General features: G+C 43.6%; 2 protein-coding genes across 3 annotated transcripts; one reads left to right on the top strand and one right to left on the bottom strand.

The window, feature by feature from the left end:
- Nucleotides 1-988: 988 nt before the first annotated feature.
- On the top strand, nt 989-8,966 carry LOC117641689 (ATP-citrate synthase). The gene is made up of 20 exons (XM_034379213.1): nt 989-1,096; nt 4,053-4,219; nt 4,315-4,500; nt 4,603-4,799; nt 4,878-5,136; nt 5,226-5,438; nt 5,518-5,675; nt 5,763-5,928; nt 6,016-6,183; nt 6,277-6,400; nt 6,513-6,628; nt 6,709-6,905; nt 6,990-7,270; nt 7,348-7,586; nt 7,707-7,802; nt 7,886-8,095; nt 8,180-8,323; nt 8,414-8,610; nt 8,708-8,784; nt 8,875-8,966. Exons 2-20 carry the CDS (start codon nt 4,064-4,066, stop codon nt 8,964-8,966), a joined length of 3,276 nt encoding a protein of 1,091 aa, XP_034235104.1. The 5' UTR covers nt 989-1,096; nt 4,053-4,063.
- A 1,382-nt stretch (nt 8,967-10,348) lies between these two features.
- On the bottom strand, nt 10,349-21,057 carry LOC117641679. Of its 2 annotated transcripts, XM_034379192.1 has the most exons (14): nt 19,783-21,057; nt 19,435-19,618; nt 19,190-19,338; nt 18,875-19,050; nt 18,531-18,783; nt 18,348-18,449; nt 17,351-17,557; nt 15,194-15,467; nt 14,990-15,096; nt 14,625-14,893; nt 14,040-14,536; nt 13,554-13,960; nt 13,251-13,453; nt 10,349-13,160 (listed from the first exon to the last, which is right to left on the bottom strand). In XM_034379192.1, the coding sequence occupies exons 1-14, from the start codon at nt 20,660-20,662 to the stop codon at nt 13,071-13,073; spliced, it is 3,798 nt and encodes a 1,265-aa protein (XP_034235083.1). In that variant the 5' UTR covers nt 20,663-21,057; the 3' UTR covers nt 10,349-13,070. The 2 variants fall into 2 exon arrangements, with proteins under 2 accessions (XP_034235083.1, XP_034235091.1); XM_034379200.1 differs by lacking the exon at nt 17,351-17,557.
- Between the last annotated feature and the right edge of the window lie 9 nt (nt 21,058-21,066).

The following is a 21,066-nucleotide window of genomic DNA, read 5'->3' as shown; positions in this document are numbered from 1 at the left end:
TGGAGGGCCTTGAGCAGGCTGAGGGCGCGGGGCGGCGCGGGGCGGCGGCCGGAATCCCCTCTAGTGCAACTGGGCCTCGAGTGCCGCGCCGCCACCGCCTGGTGACAGTGGCCGCTGTGCGGGTGGCCGCAAGTCCCGTGACCTGTCTTCCTCTACTGCAACTTACGGCGTTCGATTTTTCAGTGGGCGCACCTCCAGGCTGGGATTTGGGAGGGGGGGCCACGTCGTCTGTCCTTGGGGCCAATTGGTGGGGCAGGGCCCTGCAGGGGGCGAACGTGGCGCAGACGTCCGCGACGCTCGATCCCCCTGATCCTTTGATGAAAATGATGCGAACGGCCCGGAACGGCCTGACTGGCAAGTTGAGCCCCGCGCCTCTGCCTCTCCAAGGCCGCCAAGGTCGCCTCCCGCCCCCAGACCGGGGTACCTGGGCCGCGCGGCGACGCTAGAGCGATGTGGCCGTGTGGTCGCGGACGTGGACGTATCTGTGGGCTCGAGGCACGCAGGCACGCTGGGTTCACGCGGTTCACGCGCTGGTCCACGCGGGTGCAGGGCGGCGGCGCGGCGTCGCCTGGCGGGCGTGGGTCATCGCCGCGGCCCTGCCTTGCCTGCCCCGGCCCTGCCTGCCCCGGGTGGGGGCGCAGCGTCACGCGCGCAGTGTACACACCAAAAACCAGCCGTGGGGGGTCGCCTCGCCTTCGGCCTTCGCCCCGTGGGCGTCTCCGGTGGGCCAAGTTAGATTTTGACGGCACACCTTTTAATTTTGGGCCCTCCGAAACTTCGGGGCTGGCCAGCCGGTCTCCTTGGCTTCCCCTTGACTCTGGCGGGGCGCGCTGAAGGCCTTGAGATATGGCCGTCAATAGGCATAGGCCCCAACAGGCATAGGTCTCTGGTGTGGGTTATCGCGACGTCATTACTGACCTGCCCTTACACGCCGCGGTGCCCCCCCCCCCCACACACGCCACGCCACGCCACGCCACGCCACGCCCCGCCACGCCCCGCCGGAACCATCATGTTCCCCGAGCGGACGTTCGGGAGTCTCACTCCCAGATCGACCGCGGTCCAGCCAGGACACTCTGTCATCTCGGCCCGTGCACTGGTGTGTGTCGTGTGTTTGCGTTAAGTGTGTGTGTGTGCGCCTGGATTACTTGCATTTGCCGTGTTCGTGAGTCCACTCATCTCCTCGTCAAAAAGTGCAAAATTTTGAATAAAATTTTGGAGCGGCTTTCTTTTTAAATTTTTACCTTTCTTTAGTCTTATTTTACGTTTAGTGTTTTTCTAATCCGACTTTTTCGTGGTTTAAAGTTTTTGTCACGAAGGGAAATGGTGGAATACTTGGATTTTGGTGTCGTTTGGACCCTTCCGTGTGATGAATGTGACTATCTTCGTAGTTTCTTCTCGGGCTGCGCTGCGCCGGCCCGGGCTGGGCGTGTGTGACGATAACGCGGCGACCTCTTGTTTGGCAGAGTGTTTTTGTTTTTTCGAAAAGTATCGCGCGATGGGGCTTACGTTACGTAAGGGTGCTGCCCTAATCGAACGGGGGTCAAAGTGGGGAGAATAACTCGCTGCCCGAGATGACACGCATGGCAGCCGAGGTGATGTTTTCCCGTTTTCCGCTTCCTACCGCGAACAGTTAGACCATTTTTCTGAATCGTTGGTCCTTCGGTAGCCGCGTGCCCTGTGGCACTGCGTATCTTTTCTTCCTGGTGGTTGTACCGGGCGTTTCCACTGTGGCTATGAAAACCGTGCGAACTGGCTCGAATCTAAAGCGGCGGGCTTGAGGCGGGCTTGAGGCGGGCTTGAGGCTCACCTTGAGAGCGGCGCTGCGCCAGCGCTGCGACCGCCTCGCCGTCGAGCCGTCTCTAAGTGAAACCGTTTCGCGGCGCGGCCCGCCTGCCTGCCGCCGTGGGCGTGTTCGTCCCCGGATCACCCGCGTGGTGCCGCGTGCCGCGCCACTGATAGCTCGCGGTTTGTCGTGCTGTGTCTCTCGCACCCGCATGGGGAGCCCCCTGAGCGCGACAGAGACGGAGCGACCAAACTACTCCTTTGCATCGCCCGGCCGGCTCGCGATAGCGACAGGCTTGCGTCTTCCACGAGATGAAGACGCGCTCGCCGAGTGCGGTGGGACCGGCTGATGAGCTGGTTTGAAAATTAAATTTGTATCAGCAACTTTCTAAAATTGGGTGTTTGGGGAGCGATGTGCTAGAGCGTATCTAGATTTGCCGCTCGGTTCTAGACTCGCGTCCTTCAAGTGGCACTTTTCATGCCGAGGACTGTGGCGTCGTCGAGAAGGATCCAAGGATCACGATCCACGGTGTGTACCACACCGCGGCGCGGCGCGGTGCGTGTGTGTGTTTAGCATGGAGTCGGTCGGGACGCCTCTTGGACCCGGTGGTACGGGTTCCCGGGTTCCCGAGCTTTGTACCGGGCAGGGCGGTACGGCGGGGGGGGGGGGGGGGGGGGGGGAAGAGGGGGGAGGGGGCTGAGCGAGTGGCCTTGCCCTTGCCTTGCGTCACTCCCCCCCCCCTCCCCCTTCTCCTCTCTCTCCTTTCTCCCTCCCGATCTTGGAGATCCGAATTTTCCTAAAGCCACCTTCGCTGTCGACTTTTGCTTATCGTTGACGCTCCTCCAAATTTCTTCCCAAACGATGACCCTTCTTTTCCACTGCGGTGAGCCGTGAGTGTCCAGGCGACTGTCCGCTTTGTTTGTCACTTTCTCCGCCATGCCGGGGCGTGCCGGGGCGTGCTGGGGTGCGGCGGGGTGCGGCGGGGGCCGGTCCGACTGGGTCCAGTTGCGCCGCTCCCCATCTCCCCGCCCCGCCCCGCCCTCCGGCCGGCGGCCCAAACGGCGGCCCGAAAAGGTGGGCCTAGGCCCCGGGGCCCCGGCCCAGTCGCGTCCCAGCCTTCGCGAGTGCCGGCCGTGTGAGTGTGTGTGTGACACTGTGTGACACTGTGTGAGTGCCCGCCGCCGCTGCCGCCGCGTCGCCGAGCCCCGACACGCCGCGCACCGTGGCGCACCGTGGCGCACACACCGGGTACGCCGTCCGCCCCGTTCCCGCAGGCCGCCGAGTAGCGCCAGGACTCTTGTGGCAGCGAGAGCCCCCAATCGTTGTGCCGCGGTGTAGTGTTTTTGCCTCGTCTTGACGTTCTGCCGGGTCCCGGCGCGGAGGTTCATCGGGGGCCTCGCGGGCGCGCGCGCGCGTGTGTATGTATGTGTGTGTACATGTGTGTGTGTGTGTCGGTGTTGGGTCTACGTTTTCGAAAGGAATTAGCAAGTCTGACTGGGTTGTGGCGTCAGTGCTAGTTTCCTGTTTGCTCGGCTATCCCGCGGCTTCGCGGCCTCCCCCTCGGCTTCCTTGCGACTTCCCCGCGCCCTGACGCCGTGCCCGTGCCCCGATCAGCTGGCGGCCGAGGGGGCCGAAGGCAGCCGAAGGCCGAAGGAGCGGAGGGCGGAGGATAGGATTGAGGCGGCTTCGTCTTTTTGTTGTCCCGAAGCGGTCCCGAAGCGGTCGCGTCAGTGGCGCTCATGTGGCAATAGGTTTGGATTCGACTTGTCATCATGTAGGGGCGTCTTCGCCTGCGTCTCCACCCCGGGTTGTGGAGTTGACCTGGCAACGCGTTCAACTGCGTGTTTTCTCAGGCAAAGGATTGCCCAAACGCCGAGCCCTACGCGGTTCGGCCTTTACAACGGGGGGACGGGAGAGGGGGGGGGGGGATTTTATAGTGTACTGTACGGCGGGGCATGGCGCGGTTTTGCGTTCCACTCGCCTTCGGTACGATGGGCTCAAATTCTAGCCCGAAATAAACGTCGTTCACCGCCCCGTTCTAACATGATATCACACCAAAAGGGCTGCAGTTTGATGTTTTGAACGTGAAACTGTCAATTGAGCACCGTCACCGGCCTATCTCCCGGCGTTGCCGGCTATATTTTATCGTCACCCGATTGATCTATTTTTGCACTCTCACATACCTTTTTTTTTTTGTTGTGTGCTGTCAGTTGAGCGTGCGCGAATTTTTGTTTTGTGACTTGAATGGAAACGTTTTGTGTGCCCGCAGAGTAAAGAACCATGTCAGCCAAAGCCATCCGGGAAGCAACGGGGAAGGACCTGATCAACAAGCACCTTCCCGCCGGAACCGCAGCCGTCAAGAGCAGCTTCGCCTCTGTCGATGAGGGAACCAACTGGGATGAACTCCTCCTGAAAGAGCCATGGCTGAAGACTCAGGTAAAGTCACCGCATTTGAAAAAAATAAAAAAAATAATTTGAATAGTGTTTGGTTGATTGTTTATTGTTTCGATGTCTTCCTTTTTACCTAACAGAAACTCGTGGCCAAGCCTGACCAGCTGATCAAGCGCCGTGGAAAGCTGGGACTCATCAACGTTAACACAGATTTTGCTGGGGCCAAGCAATGGATTTCTCAGCGCATGGGGAAAGACCAACTGGTTGGAAAGGCTACCGGCAAGCTGCGCAGCTTCATCATCGAACCATTCCTGCCGCACAAGGCTGTGAGTTGAATCATGAATCTTTGGAGATACTGCAGTGTGTCTCTTGTCTCAATCAATAGGCTCATACAATCCCCCCCCCTCTCTTTCTCCTTCTCTTTGTAGGATGAAGAAGCTTACGTTTGCATCTATTCTCATCGCCATGCCGACACAATTCTTTTCCACCATGAAGGTGGTGTTGATATTGGTGATGTTGATGCTAAAGCAAGCCGCCTTGACATCCCTGTCGGCGAACCCAGTGCTGCCACTGCCGCAAATATCACCACCAAGCTTCTGACAAAGCTCCCTGCTGCCAAACAGCCGTAAGTCTTCTTTGAAATTGTAGTAAATTATGTGGAAGAAGCTCCTTTCAATACTAAGAAATTGTTTTCTTATTTCAGAATGGTGGCCAAATTCATTGAATCTCTCTACCTTATGTACACGGATCTGTACTTCACTTACTTAGAAATTAATCCTTTAGTTGTCACTGCTGACAAAATTTACATTCTTGATCTCGCCGCCAAGCTTGACGCCACAGCTGATTTCATTTGCCGATCCAAGTGGGGAGAGATTGACTACCCACCTCCATTTGGACGTGATGCTCTCCCTGAGGAGGCTTACATTGCTGACCTTGACGCCAAGAGTGGAGCATCTTTGAAGGTACCTTGTGATTTTTTAAAATTTCTTGAAACAATGTGATGATGATAAGAATGATAAATGACTAACACTTGCTCAAAACTTGATTCCAGCTTACAATTTTGAACAAGAAGGGTCGTATCTGGACCATGGTTGCAGGAGGTGGAGCATCTGTGATTTACAGTGACACAATTTGTGATTTTGGTGGGGCATCTGAACTTGCTAACTACGGAGAGTACAGTGGAGCTCCATCTGAGCAGCAGACTTACGAGTATGCCAAGACCATCCTGTCCCTCATGACCCAGGAGAAACATCCCCAGGGCAAGGTATGTTTGTATGGTGTGCTGTGAACTTTATTTGTCTAGAAGTTGAGTTTCTCTATAACTATTGTCTTTTTGTCTGTAGGTCTTGATCATGGGTGGAGGAATCGCAAACTTCACCAATGTAGCTGCTACATTCAAGGGAATTGTGACAGCTCTTCTTGAGTTCCAACCAAAACTTGTTGAGCACAACATTTCTCTGTTTGTGCGACGTGCTGGTCCTAACTACCAGGAGGGTTTGAGGTACGAAGTCTTGTGATTTCAATTTTAAATTGGTTATCATGAATCATATTCAGCACTTTAACTTGAGACCTATTTAATGTGATGCAGGCGTCTGCGTGAGGTTGGTCAGAGCCTTGGCATCCCTCTCCACGTGTTCGGCCCCGAGACTCACATGACAGCCATCGTTGGTATGGCTCTGGGCAAGACACCCGTTCCTAGGCACTCTGAGGTTGAATTCACCACAGCCAACTTCCTGCTCCCCGGTGGCCAAGAGGTAAATGACATACCACCGACACTTCAATGCAGTATGCATGATCAACTTCAATTTGTGGTGATTTTCACCGTCTTTTCTGCTCTTTAGGAATCCCCTCTTCCCTCCAGAAGAGAATCATCCGCCTCTGCCCCCCAATTGGGCCGAGTCCCATCAAGGGATACCACCATGTCTGCCAGTGCTGCTGCTGCCTTCAAGCCCATGGTCCACAACAAGACCAAGTCTATTGTTTGGGGTATGCAGACCCGTGCTGTCCAGGTATTTAACCACTTAAAGCATATCTTACATTATTTTTTCCCCGTACGCTGAGGACTGTCCCATGCTAATTTTTTGCCTTTCCCTGACTTTTAGAGTGTTCTGGACTTCGACTTTGTCTGCAGTAGGCCAGAACCCAGTGTTGTTGCTATGGTGTACCCATTCACTGGTGATCACAAGCAGAAGTTCTACTGGGGTCACAAAGAAATTCTCATCCCTGGTAAGTCGAATTTCCTCCTTCCTCTCTCTCCCCCCGCCCTTCCTCTTTTGGTTTGTTGTGGGCATGGGAGTGTGTTGTTCCATCAACTGTACTAATGATTCATTTTCTCTAGTGTACAAGAAAATGGGAGATGCTGTTGCAAAGCACCCAGCTGCTGACGTTCTTGTCAACTTTGCATCCCTGCGTTCTGCCTATGAAAGCACTGTTGAAGCCATGAGCTTCCCTCAGGTAATTTTTCTGGTTCTTATTTTGAGTTGTTTCAATACAGCACATGGCTGGTTGCTGACTGTTGTTTATTTTTGTTGCAGTTCAAAACTATTGCGATCATTGCGGAAGGTATTCCTGAAAACCAGACTCGTCAGCTTATCAAGATGGCCAATGAGAAGAAGGTTTCAATTATCGGCCCAGCTACTGTTGGTGGTATCAAACCAGGCTGCTTCAAAATTGGTAACACTGGTGGTATGATGGACAACATTCTTCATTCAAAACTGTACCGTCCTGGCAGGTGTGTATTGGTGCAACATGTCTTGCTTTTCTTCTGTCAAAACCATTGACAATTTCTTTAACAGTTTCTTTATCTTTTCTCCAGTGTTGCATATGTTTCTCGTTCTGGCGGTATGTCCAACGAGCTGAACAACATCATTTCAAAGGCAACCAATGGTGTATTTGAAGGTGTTGCTATTGGTGGTGACCGTTACCCAGGCACTACTTTCATGGACCACATTATGAGGTATCAAGCTGACCCCGCTGTCAAAATGATCGTTCTTTTGGGTGAAGTTGGTGGCATTGAAGAATATGAAGTGTGCGAAGCTTTGAAATCTGGTCGTATTTCCAAGCCTCTTGTTGCTTGGTGCATTGGTACTTGCGCTGGTGCGTATCATCATCCCTTGTAGTCTTGTCATGAATTTTGCACAAACCTTTCTTAAATTACACAATTAATTTTTCAGGAATGTTCACCTCTGAAGTGCAGTTTGGTCATGCTGGTTCATGTGCAAACTCTGATCGTGAAACTGCAACAGCCAAGAATGCTGCTCTGAAGGCGGCTGGAGCTTTCGTTCCCAGCTCCTTTGACTCCCTTGGAGTGGAGATTCATGGGGTTTATGCTCAGCTTGTTGCTGATGGTAGCATTGTCCCTGAACCAGAAAGGCCCGCACCAACTGTTCCCATGGACTACTCTTGGGCACGAGTAAGTGGTTTTAACTTTAAGGAAACTTTCATCATAATGTGACTGCTTGAAACTTTTTCATTAAATTTGTACAGAATATTTTTGAGCTGGAACTGAAATGTAATAATTTACTTGTTACAGGAACTCGGACTTATCCGTAAGCCAGCCTCGTTCATGACTAGCATTTGCGATGAAAGAGGACAGGAGCTGTTATATGCTGGCATGCCAATCAGTGATGTAAGTGTTGGCTAGTTGCATATTTTTGTTTCGGTTTTCAATGTTATTCTGCTCACTAATGTTTTTATTCTCATCCCAATTAGGTTTTGAAGCAGAACATGGGAATTGGTGGAGTGGTCTCCCTGTTGTGGTTCCAGCGCAGCCTCCCTCCCTATGTGTGCAAGTTCTTTGAAATGTGTCTCATGGTTACTGCTGATCATGGACCTGCTGTTTCTGGTGCCCACAACACAATTGTCTGTGCACGAGCTGGCAAGGATCTTGTATCTTCTTTAGTTTCTGGACTTCTGACCATTGTGAGCCATAGCCGTTTGTTGCACTGCAATTTATTTATTTTTCTCTTTTATGCTCTTGAGTTAATAATGGTTTTTCTCTTTTAGGGTGATAGATTTGGTGGTGCTTTGGATGGTGCTGCCAAGCAGTTCAGTGAAGCTTATGACTCTGGTGCTATTCCCATGGAATTTGTCAATGACATGAGGAAGAAGGGCAAGCTGATTATGGGCATTGGCCACAGAGTGAAATCAGTGAGTAGCCTCATCACTTTATTAATTTTACACTATTGAAATGCTTTTGAACATTTTCAATATTTCATTCATGTTGTTTTTCTCTTCTAGGTCAACAACCCTGACAAGCGTGTGCAGATCATCAAGGAGTTTGTTCTGGAGCACTTCCCTGCAACACCCCTTCTTCATTACGCCCTGGAGGTTGAGAAGCTTACCACATCCAAAAAGCCAAACCTCATCCTCAATGTTGATGGTGTTATTGCTGTTTCTTTCGTTGATCTTCTTCGTCATTCAGGCTGCTTCACAAGGTATGAAGGGCATTGAAGCGTTTCTCCTACTTTTCATCTGGGATACAACTTCAACACAACCATCTTGAAACTAAATGTGGTCTGGTCTGTTTTTCAGGGAGGAAGCTCAGGAATATGTTGAAATGGGTTCAATCAACAGTTTGTTTGTCCTTGGGCGCAGCATTGGTTTCATTGGTGAGCACTTAAAACTTGTTCTTGCTCAAAATTGTTTTGGTTAAAATTTTGAGATGACATGACAATCTAAAATTTGATCTTAATTTACAGGTCACTACATGGATCAGAAGAGATTGAAACAGGGGCTGTACCGTCACCCATGGGATGACATTTCCTACATTCTACCTGAACAGTACAATTGAGTCTATAATTCTTGTTGTTGAGTTTCAGTACAAAAATCTTGAGTGCATAGCTACAACTTTTTTTAAAAAAATCAAAGAAACATTGGCTTTAAAATTTTATCTTGAACTCTGTATTATCATGATTGACAGCCAATCCTATTGACACATTGTTGTAATTACTGTTGTAGCTCTTCCATTTATTTTGCACTTTGAATATGCATTAGTGCACTTGCATAAGTGTAAGTGTACCGTACCAAATGCATTTATGTTTACTCCATGTTGGAGTGGTGTGGCGTCTCATTCTTTTATCGCTTGTTCCCTCCAAGCTGCAAGATTCGTGGAACAGAAGCATGGGCACATCATGCCATTGTTTTGTACATATGCACTACAGTGTTTTATGTGTAGTGTAGTGATACTATTTAAAAGAGCTAATGTAGGGAAAGTGACTCTGGAGGAGTTGACTTCCACTCTCTCAGCGAGTCTAATGAAATGGCTTGCTGTGATCTGTTTTTACATGTGTACATAGGTACTTTAGTATGTAATAGTGGGAGTGGACTCAATTTTATAATTTTTTTTTTTAAACATGTTGGTGTAAGGCTGTTGATAGCACATGTCTGTGAATGAGTGACAAGTGTGGAGTAGCTCCCCTAGCCCTTTCATCTGCTCTCTTCCACACTTTCACACAATAAAGTAACTTATTAAAGTATATTTTATTTTTATTTTAGTTACTTTTTTTTCCTCTCCATGGCATGCTGCTTGTATACTCCTTTTGTGGAATAATCGTCATGAGCTTCATAGTCAGTAGCATTGATTTCTAGATTTAGATTGTTATGAGGAAATCATAGACACTTGAGATGAAACAGGTATACTAGTTTTAACACTGCTAAACTTTAAAGTTGCAAGATCAAGTGAGAACTCTTCATGAGTTGAGTACTGTAAATGTCTCAAAGACCGATATTTTATGATCAGTGATTGATCTAGGTCCAGCTGTACAAATGTATACAATATCTGATTTGGAAAATGAAACCATACATATCAGAGAAAGCCTGAAAGAAACATATCATGTATTTTTAGATTTTAGATGTAATGTTATTAAAAAGAAGTGAATAAAAATATCTGGGTTAGTATCTGCGGGTCCCTAGATTGCAGTTTCAATTATGTTCCTGATGCTTCAGAGCAGCAACTTTGAAAACTAATGCAATATGCACTCTCACACTACACAGCTTTCAGAAACCACAATTTCAGTGACTTCACTATGCACAGCTACGTCATCTGTGATAATTGAAGAAGGGGAAGGGGGGAGTTTAGGAGTGGTTATTTGCTGGTGGTTTCAAGAAAAGTTCCTGAAGAGTACAGCAGTGTGTTGGATGGGCATTATGGTGTAAAAGAAATAACAAATCAAAGGCTTTTTATTCTTCAAAGAATTTTAATTGTAGTCAAATCTGTTTTTTTTTTAAATTGGATTTTTTTTTCAGCTCTGTAATTTACAGGGTTATACAGAAATTGATTTCCATTAAGAACACCTGCATATTGGATGGTACAGCCTACACAGACTGAGATGGCAACTTTGACTAAAATCAATTTACTACCGATGGAATGGATTGACTTTATCACATAAAGCAAGTTACCAAAAAGCAAAAACCTACACATTGTCTGTGCTCAACATTTAACAACATGGAAAAGACCAAGGAAATAAGTGCATCTGTTGCTCAAAGCTGCTCCTCTTATTTCTGAACACAATAAAGATTAATACTGACTCAGATATTATTCCTATTATATGTATTACACTATAGTCCACACACACTCCAGTTAAGCAGTTTAAATGAAAAAAATTAATGGTATGACCACTAAAAAATTGACACACCAAGCTATTGTTGCAGCATAAGCTTAGAACTAAGGTTGATACAGGGTCAACCTACACATTTGAAATGATTTATTACTAAAGATTTCACTTAAGTTGGTTTGGGAAAAACTATCAAATAAATAAATTCTAACATTATTACAAAGTACCCATGAATCACGTCTTCAAATACAAGGTATTGATTTGCAATATTATTTTATCTTCATCAAACCATAATATAAAAGAAGAGTCATCAGTTTTTTTCTTTTATGCATCTTCACACTGAGATTGGACCACACATGAATCATGTTGAGCAAACAAGTTAACATGGAATGTGCAATTCTCCCACATTGGCAATGGTATCTCATGCCAGTTTTTGGAAGGTGAAAAGAAGTCTTAATACAAATGGGGGAAAAAAGGGAAAAGATAGAATGCTACATGAGTTGATGTGTGATGAGTATTGCCATGCATTTTTGTCAGGATGTAGTTCCGCCAAAGGTACTCGCAACATTCCTCCAAGTCTCCTCTGTTCTCCAAGGAGCAGGGACTCTATGCTAACAGAAATGCATGGCTGAACTTCATCTGATCTAGGTTCAAAAGGAACAAAAAAAAATAAAAAAATTGAGAACACAAAGAACAACATACCCACTGCTAAAAGTAGAAATTACTGTAATGACTGCACACAACCATTTTTAATGTTGCACACACCTCAAACCCTACCACACAATGCTTAAGCTCTTAAAAGACACATGTTGAATATGAACAAATGTCAGTGTTGGCCATTGCTCCCACCATATCAAATTTCAAACACAGAGGAGCATAAAAGTTCATAATAAAACCTGCTCCACATTATTGCTAAGAAGCAAACAGCACTTATTATCCCCAACCCATGCTTGCTTTATGATTAGTACATAATGTACAAGTGTTCTTAGGTCATACTATTTTCAAGCTCTTATGACACATACTTATAAAAATAATAAAATGGCACTACAATTGATCACAGAAACTTACACATGTTTCACAGGCATATATAAAATTCAAAACAGCTTTAGAATACATGTAAGTAAAGCAAGTTACAACAAGTGTACAAGTTAAAAAATTCAGTTTAGTCCCTAAAACGTCTCTCATGCCTACACATCACTTTCACTCTAAAGAATGATGCTGTTTTATCACATCCTAGCTTAAGTAATTGTACTAAAACTTAAGACAGATTTCAAATCCTTTTCTCGTGAGGATAAGAGGAAAGGGAATGATGTCGTAGGGAAATATGTTTACATGGAATTTACCAATAAGTCAAGCCATCACACTGAGAAATTGTTAACACATTTGATAACCTATCAATGCTAATGAAGATGACGAACATTATGGGAAGATCCTGAAGATACTATATTCATATAAAACAACACAATACACAGGAGCATTGAAATAGAAAATATTTCTTTCTGACAAATTAAGAACAGAAGCAAAACCTCACCATACCGCAATTAATTTTTACAGTTGGTTTCAGGAAGAACAAATTAAAACCATTTGCTTTCTCATGGTAACTCTGGAATATGAAACTACAAGGAGTTTCAAAAGACAATAAAATTACATAATAGAATATCTAAAAAGAAAGAAGAGCAATAAACAGTAGAAAAGTAATAAAATGTACAAAGCAATAATAACAGTACCCAATAATGGAATGGTAAAAAAGGTGACCAGAGTGTTTCATACATAAGAAATAAAAGCATTGATTAAAACATGTTATAAATATAAACTATTTGGTTCCTAAATGACAAGAACAATATCACTGGGAATATTGAAATTTCTGTTTGTTACAGAACAGTCACTAGCCTCCCCACATTATGAGTCAAACTAAAGCATTGAGTATGTTTAAAAAAACATCATTATATCTAGCCAAGGCAGGCGTGAAAGCACACACACACAAATGGAAAAAAGAAAAGCTAATTACAAGATTAGAAGGATCCAAATCTCACAATGGCCTTTATTTTTCATAAATGTAAAAAGAAGGGAGATGCTATTAGTCATAGAAATAATACAACCAAAATACAACCTCAAAGTGTTTGCCAATTGTAAGGACCCATATTTATTATGACTGGAAGCTCAACTGAGCCTCTACAAAAATTCTACTCAGAAGTTCTCCACTGTTATGTCAACAGCTGTTTGGTCCCTACTCAGTAATTTTGTGAATAACCAGCATCCTTCAACCTCTCAGTCATAACTAACCACATAAGGCCAAATATGAGTGCTGCAGACAGCCTCAGTAGCAAAAGATGCAATAGTTATCAGGAAAGAAAGTTCCTTTCAGATTCACTCATGGGTTGTCGAGGCAATGATGACTCTTGATTGAGTCTAGAAAATGATCTAGGAAATTCCTGAAAGAAATTTGGAATATTGAATTAGTGAAAACATGTTTTTACATGTTTGGACCCACATGTGTGGTGGCAGTTATAGAGATCCCTTACCTGAGCAGACAGACATTTTTCCTGAGCTGGCTGTATTTTGGCATCAGGAGTGTCTTCAGCAAGGCTACTGATAGTTCCGAGTCTCGAACTTGAAACAGGGGAAAAGCGAACTCGTGAAGGAAAAGACCCACTAACTTCTTCAGTAGCCAGTGCTTCGTTTGCTCCAAGGCCAGAAATGTGGTCGACTAATCCTTCTTTAAAACCTGTGAAAAAATTCAGAAAATGTTTTACATTTATTTTAATGATGTGTCATATCTACTTTTCTGTGATAAGCACAGCAAGGGAAAAATAGCGTTGCATTACTTGAACGAGCAGACATTGGTGAATAGGATGAGCGCTTGAGGCTTGATCGAAGACAAGATGAGGCCAGCTCGCTCATTAATTCTTTGTCACTTGACAGATTGCCATGTTGAGACTCAGAGCTATTGGGAATATTGCTGAAGGATGAAATGTCATACAGGCCAGATTCTGTGCCACCACTCCACACACCAGAGCTACTGGCCATCAAAGAAGAAATAGGAGAAAAGCGAACACGTGATACAGATGATGAAGAGTAAGAACCTTCCTTGGCTGAAACATAACTACTATCTTCACTAGTCAAACTATCAGTCGTTGGTGGGCGGTGGAAAAGTGACGAGTCTCGATCCAGCAAGTCTCTAGAGGTCTGTTGATAATATTTCTGAGCTGGCATGTATTCACTGGACCAGTCACTATAAAAACAAATGAAAAATGAATAAACAAAAGATTTCAATAAGAGGTTTCATTAAACAATATAGTTGTCATACTTACGAATGAGAAGTAGGAGTGGAATGTATTGGGTGTCTATACAAATCATCATCCATGCCCAGGTTTAAACTAGCATTCGAGGTATTTGATATATTTGAGCCACAAGATAAATTCTGCCGATGCATGTAACCACTTGTTATTCTTGAAGGTGTCCTTGGTAAAGGTGGCGTATATGAAATATTACGAAGTGCACTAAAAGAGCTCCCAATATTACTACGAGAGTTATCCAATGATGGCTGGCGAGCATGAATAAAGTCACCACCTGGTACACTACAGGCTGGCAGTGGCTGCCCATCAAACTCATGTCTTGATCTATAACTCAAAGGAGAACCTCGAAAGTCACTAACTGGTTGCCGTTGCAAAAAATTTAGTGGAGGAAGTTCTGGTTCTAATACATCACAGCCAGAACTAAATGGAACCACAACATAGCTTGGTTTACCAGCATTGCTCAATACACGGTTTTTCAAATATGGAGAATTCAATGCAGAATGAGGCAAGGCCTGAATAAAAACAGAAGAAATTGATAAACCCATATCAATGGAGACAGTCAAAGTTATACCATTAAAAATGTTTTTAGGAAATACATACTTCTGAAGGTTCCACATTAACACTGTTCTTTCTGCGAGGAGATCCTGCTCTGGAACTTGCACATGAAACAGTGCGGGAGCTTGTTAGAGAACTTCCTTGCGATCCTGAATGAGAAAGTTTCAGAGCAGAGAGCTGGGAATGTAGAGGTCTCATATCCTCTTCATTAACCGGAGTACCATAGCCCAACTCAATCGGCTTCTGAGCTACGAGGTCGTTGAGAAGCGGACGATAGTGCCATACAGGTCCATGATATGTGTTGTGTTGGAATCCTATACCAAAATGAAAAAAAATAAACTAGGTGTAAAAAAAAATAAACAAATGAAGTATAGAAAGCCCAGCACAAATAGGGACCAGAAATGACAAACCTGAGGCTGCACCAAATTCATGTTCAGGAGCCATGTATTTATTCCGAAGAAATCCGCTGTCAGGACCACTGTGCCACCATTTGTGTTCTGAAGACACATCTTCACCCCTTTGTCCAAAACAAAAGCAAATTTGTGAACAACTTAATTTTAAATTTACATATAGTTACAAAACACACACAAAATTTTACTGAAACTTTAAGTTACCTCTCTGGATGTAAACAAGGATGAAAGGGAGTGACATTTGACAGTCTCACGTCATAGCCAGCAGCAAAACTTGCAAGCATGGCAGCCATGTTATATAAAACCATTTCAATGATAGATGGCTTTGGACGAGGCCGCGTAGGGTCAGAATTGGTGCCATTATAAAGCGTGGGCATTGGTATTTGCAGTGGAGATAGTATTTGAGAATGCTTAGGGCTGACAGCAGCTGATTCTCCAGCCCAATCCACTTCAGATGGAAGCACAGCATTTCCATAATCTATTCAAAGTCAAGGAGAAACAAGTTAGTACATGTGTGATGGAAGATTTGTCTTTCAGAGCAGATGTACTCAAAGATTAAATGAAGCATGCAAAATTTAGTCCTTACGTAGGAATATTAACATGCTGATTAAGAAAAATAAAACATGTCCATACCTTTGCAAGTCTACTGTGTGGCAAGAATGACGAAAACTATGATTGCATTCCCTTCTGATAGCAAAGTAAAAGTGTGCAATAAAATATAAAAAGCACAAAACTTCCGAAATGAAAAAAAAACAAAAAAAAACAGCTACAGATATCAAGCAAAAATTTAAAAAAGTATTTTGGTATAGAGGAAAGGGTTTTTTTTTCTATCCATAAGGTGTTTGTTTGAAAAGTATTGATTGGAAAACTAATTTGAAGACTAGAAGACTGCATAATGCGATCACACAGTCTAAAAGGAGTAAAATTTTAGGATCAAAATACTTCTAGCAATTCAAGACAAGAATTTAGAAAAAAAGATATTAAGTGGTGTGGGTTTTCTAATAATAAAAGAAAGAATCAGGGGTCTTGCATACATTGTACAAGAAATGCAAATGCTCCAGAGTAGCAAAAGCAAAATCAGAATGTCTGAAAATTGTGTGATACAATATGTGCAGGACTCCTTACTGAGATTAATTGAAGCCCTTATTTAATACTGCCACCATTAGAGCTCACAGTAAGTCAAGCAGCACTTTTAGATGGGCGTTGTTAGAGACTTCTTAAAGAGGGTTGAAGTTAAATTAGTGCAAGATACTTCCAAAAACTTGGTACATTATGGGTTTTCAAATTTATTGAAACTTTGAGATACATTTACAGTGTTAGCCAGTAACCTATCTAAATATGCTCTCTGATAATGAGCAAGTTTTCATCTTAATTCACACCCTGTACCAATTTGATGATAGGTTCATGTTCAGAGAAAATTTAATCATTATCAAACAAAATGAAATGAAAAAAAAAATAAGAACAACATCCTGGCAAATAAAGAAGCAACAACAGAAATAAAAACTTGGCATAAGTACTTTACTCACACATAGCAATCACATTAAATACAAAATTTAAGCAAACTACCTTCCAACTACAAATAATAAGTAATAATCATGGAATGAACTCAAAAGCAAATCAGATTACTCTATTCAGATAGCTCGTTTGAGGTAAAATTTAGCGATACCCTTTATCATTAAGTTTTTGAAAAGTGAACTTCCTTCCATCAATTAATAAAAAAAGGAAACAAGATAAAAAGTTGATTGAATGTTTCAGTCAGTTTAAAAAGAATATGACATTATAAAAAACAAAAAATCAAGATAATGGAGAGGTGTAAGCGTTGATCAAACTATACAATAAATCATAGAAGACATTATGTTTGCCATCCTTCCAAAAGGATAAGCACAGCATTAGACATTTAGCAAAACTTGAGTGTACCTCTTAGCAGACATTTTTAAAATTTCATTCTCAAAAGTTCTATTTGGCATGCAAAGGAAATAAGTTCTTAACATTGGGGTAAGTATTTACAAATAAATTTTAACAACTTAATAATAATTCAATCATGCAGCAAAATACATGACTACTTAGCGGTTCCTATGGAGATATGAAGTAACTTTCATTGAAAATGAATCCAGAGGAATGCTTGTTTGTATATAGAAACAAGTTAAACTAAGTGGCATTGAAATAATGTTTTAGCAGCTAACTAGGAAGATAGCGGGAAGCATCCAATAGAAAGTATACCAGTAAGTATAACTTAACAATGAGAGCTGTTGAAGCTCTTGTGCCAACGGTTTTCTGAATCCACAGATATGTTACTCTCCGAACATGCTCGGCTTGTGCGTCCCTTCCCCCTCCCCTCCTCCTCTTCCTCGTCCATCCTACCTATTTCTTGGAGAACCCCATAGGGTGACAGGCCTGTGGAAGCTGAGCGGCCAGCAGGGTGCTTCTCCAAGTTGGGTGCACTCTTGCTCCATAGCTTGTGGCTAGTTGTGTCGGACACGCGTGCGATGATTTGCCCACGTTCTCGCTGATGGCAAGTGCTTGGGCCCCAGGTCTTGCCTTTGATGCCTTCACCAGACACTAAGGGATCTACAGGAAGGGGGTTTGACATTCAAAGACATGGAAACGGCCAAAAACACAAGGGATGAAATTGTCATTGAACATTTTCAAAGACCAAACTTAAGAATAACTAGAAGATAGCTGTCACATAAGTCAGCAATATCCTAATTTCACCCGATTTGAAAGAGAGACCGTCTTTAAGGTTAGAGTCAACATGACTATAGCCTTGCCTTAAAATTAATTAACTGCGGGGTTCAGCTTTGTGAACAAAGCCAAAAAGAACCTAATAAGGGATGTTAATTTAAGTTTTAAAAAAATCTGTGGTACTTCGAATTAATTTTTGCAAATTGTGGTGTTTCCCAACTGTGTACTATTTATAAATATATATAATAAATGGGAGCATATTTAAAGCTTGCAAGCTTTTGTCAAATTGAAAAGAAATTTCTTCTCGGTAAACAAAAAAGCACCACACATGAGGGGAAAAAAATCAAATCCTACAGAATGCACAATTTACAATCACACGCCAATTCATCAGAACACTTACATGCAAAAAAATTTCTAATATAGTATAAAAACAAAACTTACCCTCAAAGTGGTAAGAATTTAAATTAGAAATTTTGTAAAAGAAAGCAAGAGCTACTTAGGTGAAAGGAAAATATTTAATTAACTGATATGATAAGCAATCTTTGCAAAAATTTGAAAAATGCAGTGAAAAAGATGTATCAAGTAAAAGAAGTATAAGTGCTCTTGATGAAGGCAAAAGTCACCTAACTACTTTCAATCATCACACAGTGCATATGAGCTATTCATTGCAACTTACTGGCAATAACATGCAGACGAGGACCTATGCTTGGTGATCCAGGTGGGCTGTTAGGGTTGCCCAGGCGATCTTCATGCTTCACAGTAATTGTATGCCGAAAACCTGAAAAGTTATTGATAAAAAAGTGAGTAGATGTCCAAATTTAATTTGTGAGGTAGATAAGCAAATAGGACACAATCTTACCAGAAGGAGCACTAATGTTTTGACCCGGCTCTTTCTTCAGAAGTTTGAGATAGGCCTTTTTCCCTTTACGTTTAGTGGGTTGAGGAGTAGAGGCAGGCTGGCTTTGTTGCTGCTGCATTGTCAAGTGAAGCTCTCGTTCAATTAATTGGATTTCTCTGGCAAATAATTCTTTTTCTCTCTGTCTTAAATTTTCTTCTACTTGTTTCTGTTGCAACTGAACTTTAGACAACTCTTCTTCTCGACAACGCAACTCCTGGTAAGGCAATCATGGCATTAAATATAAAAACTAAGACCAACGAAACCACCACAACAAAGGCAGTTTTTAGCTTCAATTAAGCACTTACTATTTCTTTTTGACGTAAATCTCTAAGAACTTCTTCGATTTCTTCCTTCCAATTAGCTTGCATTGTGTGGAAACTGTCATGAGTAGTTTGCATAAATTCTGAGTGCTTTATTGTCTCCAATGCTACTAAGATTGCTTCAAAAGATGGCCTTTCATGTGGATCTGCATTCCAGCAAGCTGCAAATAAAACGAAGAAACGAGCAGAGTGAGCTCAAAGTTCTTTTTTTGGGGTTGTTTAATTTTTTTAAAGTTTTGCCAGCTGAGACAAGGCTGCCTCAAAACGAGATAAAATATTCACAATAGTCATGGTATCTACCTTCCATTAGATCTCTCCATGACTTTGGGCATGTTTTGGGAATTGGGAGAGTAAGTTTGTTGATAGCAACACCATAAACAATAGCCAATGTATCAATACCCTTGTAAGGGGTTTCACCAGTTAGAAGTTCCCACAATAAAACACCATAACTAAACAAAACAGCAATATTAACACAGTATGACGAAATGCACACACAAACATATTTTAAAATCATACAAAGCAGAGACTGAAATGTTTGTTATTACCTCCACACATCACTGGATCTGCTGAAACACGAGTCACGCATTACCTCTGGAGCCATCCAGGCATAAGTTCCCACAGCTGACATTTGCTCAGTCTTGTAAACCTCACGGGCTAAACCAAAATCTGTTATTTTTAATGTTTTGTTGCGCAAGTCATCAGCTTCAGTTATGCGCTCTGTTAAAAGTACTGTGAAAGCAGAAAAACAACACAATGCCATGTTAAAAGGCATGCAGAAAAATAAGGTCAGAAACTAATTGGCAGCTTCACTACATTTAAAAGTGTAATCTTGTTACATCTTGTTACAAGTATAATACAACACAAAAGCACAAAATTTGGTTTACTAGACTCACCATTTGAAGACTTTAAATCTCGGTGAATTATGGAGATGGGTGCCCCATTGTGTAGATAATTCATTCCCTTTGCGATTTGAATGGCCCAGTCAACCAAAACATCAGGGGCTATTTTAGCTCCAGCTAAAACTCTATTAAGAGACCCTCCTCGGGCATATTCCATTACCAAACATAGATTAGGTTTTTCCAAACACACTCCTATTACATTAACAATATTCTCATGATCTAATAACCAGGACAAATTAGCTTCTTGCCGCATCTTCTCCAAAGTGTCGTTGACATCTTCATCAGGTTCTTGTCGTGCTTCTTTGACAGCCACCTCTTGCTGTAGCCAGTAGGCACGAAAAACTTTTCCAAATCCACCAACCCCTATGACTTCACACAGGTGGAGTTCACTGTAGCTTATCTCCACCGGTTTGATATCTCCTTCTACAAAATTTGATGGGAAAATTCCCACCTTGTCTCCAATTTTACCCGTCCACCAACCCTCATCGCCTGAGATCTTCGAGTCGTATGAGAGCACTTCAACAATGCGGCCCCGGCGGAGGGTGAGTTCATCTTCTCCTTGTGCATCATAGTCATAGATAGCAGTCCAGAGGTGATTGGCATCGTGCCTCCTGGTTGGGTAGCCACTGGAGTGTTGCGGTGTCTGTGGAGGGCTTCGCAAGCGGCTGTGGGAAGGAGCTGGGGATACAGAGCGGCTTCCATGGCTCCGAAGATTCCCAGAGAAGCCAATTCGAGAGGAGCTAGACTTACTGGTACTGCTGATGGGAGATTGCGAACAGGTGCTGAGGCTTTGTGCACTGTATAAACCCTCTCTGCCATTGTTGATACCCAGCACAGGTCTCTTGTGTTCCATGGAAGTCAGATGGGGAGGCATTCGTTCCTAGAACGGAATCTTGCTCTCCCAGCAGAGGTTAGATTAACGCAGCTGCTATTTGCTTGAGGAAATAAACACAGGTGGTTGGTGCTTTGAAATTGCTTGCACTGGATCTCCATCCAAGTCCAAGAACATAGGGCTGTTCCACTTTTCATGGCATATAGCCTGTGAAGAGTCGCTAGCGCATATTGAAGCGATACAGGACACAGTTCAAAGAAGAGTCGATTGCTGGACCACAATACCTTCACTGTGACCCAAATAGTGTTTACAAACTTCAGCAAAAACAAGGCATCATCGTAACCTGCTGCTACTGCACAACTTCGCCATGATTGAAACGTAGAGGTTTGTTCAGGAAGGTTGCTTGTCGTCCATTTGCATTTGCGAACTCCAAGGCCTTCCAGCAA

The sequence above is a fragment of the Thrips palmi genome, unplaced genomic scaffold (genome assembly GCF_012932325.1).
Source record: "Thrips palmi isolate BJ-2018 unplaced genomic scaffold, TpBJ-2018v1 HiC_scaffold_1, whole genome shotgun sequence".
NCBI lineage: Eukaryota > Metazoa > Arthropoda > Insecta > Thysanoptera > Thripidae > Thrips > Thrips palmi.
The sequence above is the reverse complement of the archived record's forward strand: the minus strand, read 5'-3'. Positions and strand labels throughout refer to the sequence as shown.

Coding starts and splice junctions, on each gene's coding strand:
- LOC117641679 (XM_034379192.1), bottom strand. CDS start 20,662: ATGCCTCCCCATCTGACTTCCATGGAACACAAGAGACCTGTGCTGGGT. Junction 15,097..15,193: donor CCTTGTTTACATCCAGAGAG/GTAACTTAAAGT, acceptor TTTTGGACAAAG/GGGTGAAGATGTGTCTTCAG. Junction 13,161..13,250: donor AAAAATGTCTGTCTGCTCAG/GTAAGGGATCTC, acceptor AATTTCTTTCAG/GAATTTCCTAGATCATTTTC.
- LOC117641689 (XM_034379213.1), top strand. CDS start 4,064: ATGTCAGCCAAAGCCATCCGGGAAGCAACGGGGAAGGACCTGATCAAC. Junction 4,800..4,877: donor CTCCCTGCTGCCAAACAGCC/GTAAGTCTTCTT, acceptor TTCTTATTTCAG/AATGGTGGCCAAATTCATTG. Junction 7,271..7,347: donor GTGCATTGGTACTTGCGCTG/GTGCGTATCATC, acceptor TTAATTTTTCAG/GAATGTTCACCTCTGAAGTG.